Source organism: Cajanus cajan, chromosome 5 (assembly GCF_000230855.2).
Source record: "Cajanus cajan strain Asha chromosome 5, NIPB_CcT2T_4, whole genome shotgun sequence".
NCBI classification, from domain to species: domain Eukaryota; kingdom Viridiplantae; phylum Streptophyta; class Magnoliopsida; order Fabales; family Fabaceae; genus Cajanus; species Cajanus cajan.
The window spans coordinates 72,659,822-72,664,410 of NC_138521.1; the positions used below are offsets into that span (position 1 = coordinate 72,659,822).

Consider the following 4,589-nt stretch of genomic DNA (forward strand, 5'->3'; position numbering starts at 1 on the left):
CCGACTCGACTTGACCTCGTTCACCCTGCACCCTCGAAATAACCAGTCGGTCAGAATCTGACTAGACTTGCTCTCACTCACCCTGCACCCTAGAGATAACGACGGTTAAGGAAATCCCCTTATTCTCGGGGCCCAAGAGGCCCATGAACGAGGTACCATAAAACCCAAAACCCTAGAGCTGAGGAGGCAGATTACACTTTTGAATGCTCTGACTTTGAGGCACGATCTAGGAAAAAACCCTAGTCCACCTTTTGGCCGGAACAACAAGGTTAGGACAAACTACAACAATAATACAATTGAAGTCATGAATCATTGGAAACGGAAGATGGTGAGAAATTATATTCTGGCGTCCTCGTTGGATGAGTTACCATTAACTTTTCTAAAATGATCCGATGTTGATTTTGGATCATGTTAATTTGAAAGAAAACGATAGACATTGCATTGTAATCTGTAATAAATAACATAAGGGGACAAATTTAGTGTCTTTTACTTTTGTGGAAACTTCATGTAAGTTTATCTCAACTCATGAATGAGTAGTCACAATCTTCTTTTATTTATATGATCCATTAATTAATTTATGCGATTGAGTGGGAGAGTATTCATTTAATCATAATAAGATGGAAATGAAGCATTGATGTGAACTAGTTGTTGGGGAATGAGGAGATAAAACGAAGGGAAATAAAAAAGGACAGTGTGATGAATATTTGCACTAAGACAAGTATATTTTAGCTAACCCATGCAACAATTCTCTCCTAAGCTAAGGCTGCTTATTTCCACCCTTTGGGAACAACAAAATAATCAACCAAAATAATAAAAAAGTGAAATTATTAAGATAAAAATATGAATTAAAAAGAAAGTAAGTAGGCATTATTATTTAAAAGAGAGAATAAAGGGAAGGTGATGAGTAGTTGAATAAATAGAGTTGAAGGGAGGAGAGAGGAGAGAGGAGAGATGGTGTCCCCAATGACAACGGTTCTGGTGACGGGTGGGGCGGGGTTCATCGGATCTCACACGGTGGTGCAGCTTCTGAAGCAGGGCTTCAGAGTTACCATCATGGACAACCTCGACAACTCCGTGATGGAAGCAGTCCACAGGGTTGGGCGTCTGGTGGGCCCTCACCTCTCCAACAACCTCACCTTCTACCACGGAGACCTCCGCAATGTCCACGATTTGGACAACCTCTTCTCCAAAACTAACTTTGACGCCGTCATCCACTTCGCCGGTCTCAAAGGCGTCGGAGAAAGCGTTGCCAAGCCACGCCGTTACTTCCACAACAACGTGGTGGGCAGCATCAACCTCTTCCAAGTCATGGCCAACCACAACTGTAAGAAGATGGTTATATCCTCCTCCGCCACCGTTTACGGGCAGCCAGACCAAGTTCCCTGCGTGGAGGAGTCCCTCTTGCAGGCCATGAATCCCTACGGAAGAACAAAGCTTTTCGTGGAAGACATTGCCCGAGACATTCAGCGAGCGGAGCCTGAGTGGAGGATCATCCTCCTCCGCTACTTCAATCCCGTGGGTGCCCACGAGAGTGGCCAACTTGGAGAAGATCCTCGAGGCATCCCCAATAACCTCATGCCTTACATTCATCAAGTTGCTGTTGGACGCTTGCCTCAACTCAATGTTTATGGTCATGATTATCCTACTAAAGATGGAACACCGGTCATTAATTCCTCATTCCCAGAATATTATATATCCCTTAATTATATCCCTTACATTACATTTACATTTACATTTACATCTACATCCTATGCAGATCCGAGACTATATCCACGTAATGGACTTGGCCGAGGGTCACATTGCTGCACTGCGAAAGCTTTTTGCAACCGACAACATTGGTTGTACTGCCTATAACTTGGGAACTGGACGAGGTACATCTGTGCTTGAAATGGTTGCTGCATTTGAAAAAGCTTCTGCCAAGGTCCTTTTTTTTTTATTTTATATATTCTCATTCACTCATACTCATATATCTATGCACCTACTACTATACTTAATCTCGCTACCCCTTTCATTTTTCCAGAAAATTCCAATCAAAATGTGTCCCAGGAGACCCGGAGATGCTACTGCCGTATATGCATCCACCGACAAGGCTGAGAGAGAACTTGGTTGGAAGTCAGTATTTCTATTTCACTATAAATATCACATCTAAAACACACCATCCCATTATCATTATGTTACTTACACCCACACTGCATCCTATTTCACAACATGCCACATAAATCTGCTTTTTCTATTCCTTCCTTAATTTTCCTTGTTCATTCACACTTCTTCTATAGATGCAATTTCACTAGCACTGTTAGTATTATACATTTTATGATTATGATTTTGTTTTTAAATACAGGGCAAAATACGGTATAGAGGAAATGTGCAGGGACTTATGGAACTGGGCGAGCAAAAATCCATGGGGATACCAGGGGAAGCATTGATTATGTGAATTGCCCTCACAAATAAAATTCGGTGATCATCGGCTTGCGATTTTTGTTTTCATCACCCTTGTACAAGACTTCCCACTCCTTGTCATTTTTGGAGGCCCTCCTGTTCTATTCCTCCCCCATATATATCTATATTTATCATCGCCACAATTTATGTGTTCATGTTTCTTTTCTTCATACAATTGATTCATTCCTTACACTATGTTAGCAAAATAACTGTCTGATTATCATAGTTACAACCACTTTGATGAGTCATATGAGAACGTATTAAAAATATGATTTCCCACGAAACACTGGTCCAATGTTTCTTCAAAATTAGTATTATGATTATTATTATTTGATAAGCTATCTAGCTAGACATTGGTTGGCTGCACAGACAGCTGTTTCAAATTTCTTTAGAGAATGCTGGCTATGTTTGGCAGCCCATGTTCAGATGAATCCATCTACAGATACGAACCATGTGTTTGGTTGCTTCTGTGTCAAAAGCTTCAAATTTGTGTAAAACACGCGAGAAAAAAAAAACATAATTACATGAAATACCTTCTACTTAGATATGAAAAATACACCGTGCGTATTATAGGAATCCACGTACAAGTGTATAACCAAGTGCCAAGATAAATGCTTGTGGATATAATTTAATAAAAATGATGATAATTTCCTAACAACTTTAAAGTTATTAAGGACAAAATTTATGATATTATTTTGAGTTAGTGTGCGAATGAATTGTTTTATGATATCTTAATTAATTTTTACAACAAAATTGGGATTCTCTAAAACAATTTAATCCAATATTCCACCGTGTTTAACTGATTTTCCTCTCCTTTTAGTTTTTTTTCTTCACATGTAAATCAATATTAATTTCATCATATCCGGTGAGTAGGGACACCTGGTAAGATTTGAAAATATAAATTATGTTTTTCTGAAACATTTTTTTTTTATATGGATTTCTTCTTCTATAATATAATGCTGAGCTTAAAAAATCAGCTTACCTTATAACAAAGGATAGCTTTGGTATTCTACATTTCTACCCTGCTTGTTTTTGTTTTCTCAACAAATTAAGAGGAAAGGGAAATGTAGATTCGTTGTGTCTGTCCCCTCCCTGTCTTACAATGAGTTGTCGGCATTTATAATTTTATAAGGATGATGATGTTAATCTTGTGATACTTATTATGCCCTTGTGACCTCTGCCACTGCATCTTTGTAATCGTGACCTCAACATCTAAGATGTGTCTCAATACCTTGCGAATGGTGGTGAGCAATGCGTTGTCCAGCCATGTAGAATAATGATTGGACTAACGTGGTGTTACATATAATCTGGTCTTTTCATTGAATAAAGAAAAACCAACATATGATGACCCACAATTATCTGGAGCATATTTTTGGTCTCTATAAATCAGTAGGGTATGGTGACTCGCTAGCTCTCTAAATAGTATCCTCAGTGGAATACAAGCCTCTCTTTTTGAACGAGAAAATACCCTCTTCCTTTTCCATTATTTTTACTTACATGGGAAAAGGCACTCCTGCCTTTGTAAAAAAAAAATATATATATATATATATATATATATATATATATATATATTTCAGAAAAAATAAATGAATAAAACACAAGTGAGTAAATATTATTTTTAAAGAAAGTAGTTATTTATCTTTATAAAAAAAAATTACTATTTTATTCTTACTTATATATTGATGGGAAAAAAACTATAATACAATATAACAGTATAATTATCTTTATAAAAATGAACACCAAAATAGAATATCCCTTTTATATATTGTTATAGATTATTAAGCTTTTGAAAGAAAAAAAAAAACAAATATTACTCTTTCAAAGCTTAGAAAATGAGAGAAATGCACATAAATAAATAATCACTGATGAATTTCAAATGTATCACCCTAAACTTCTAAAATATAAAAAATTAAAATTACTTGAATAAAGACTAAAAAGTAAAGTTTTTTAATTTATGGACTAAAACAAAAACAAAAAAAAAATATCACACAAGGACCAAATGATTAATTAAACTAAAGAAAATTACAAATAGCTAATTAAACTAAAGAACATAACAAATAGCTAAATTGTAAAAAATGAGAATTCATTCATGTTATAAATGATACAATTGCTATTCATTCATGTTCCAAATATTAATAATACAATAATTG

The 4,589-nt window shown here is 36.0% G+C and overlaps 1 protein-coding gene across 1 annotated transcript; it reads left to right on the forward strand.

Moving 5' to 3' along the window:
* The first annotated feature begins 883 nt into the window (after nucleotides 1-883).
* Nucleotides 884-2,629, forward strand: LOC109811381 (UDP-glucose 4-epimerase GEPI42). Its single transcript, XM_020375127.3, has 4 exons — nucleotides 884-1,662; nucleotides 1,757-1,921; nucleotides 2,021-2,112; nucleotides 2,342-2,629. Exons 1-4 carry the CDS (start codon nucleotides 952-954, stop codon nucleotides 2,424-2,426), a joined length of 1,053 nt encoding a protein of 350 aa, XP_020230716.1. The 5' UTR covers nucleotides 884-951; the 3' UTR covers nucleotides 2,427-2,629.
* The last annotated feature ends 1,960 nt before the right edge of the window (nucleotides 2,630-4,589 follow it).

Excerpts from the sequence above, each read along its gene's own strand:
- LOC109811381 (XM_020375127.3), top strand. The coding sequence starts at position 952 with ATGGTGTCCCCAATGACAACGGTTCTGGTGACGGGTGGGGCGGGGTTC. Across the intron at positions 1,663-1,756 it reads CTACTAAAGATGGAACACCG|ATCCGAGACTATATCCACGT; the intron begins GTCATTAATTCC and ends CATCCTATGCAG. Across the intron at positions 2,113-2,341 it reads GAGAGAGAACTTGGTTGGAA|GGCAAAATACGGTATAGAGG; the intron begins GTCAGTATTTCT and ends TTTTAAATACAG.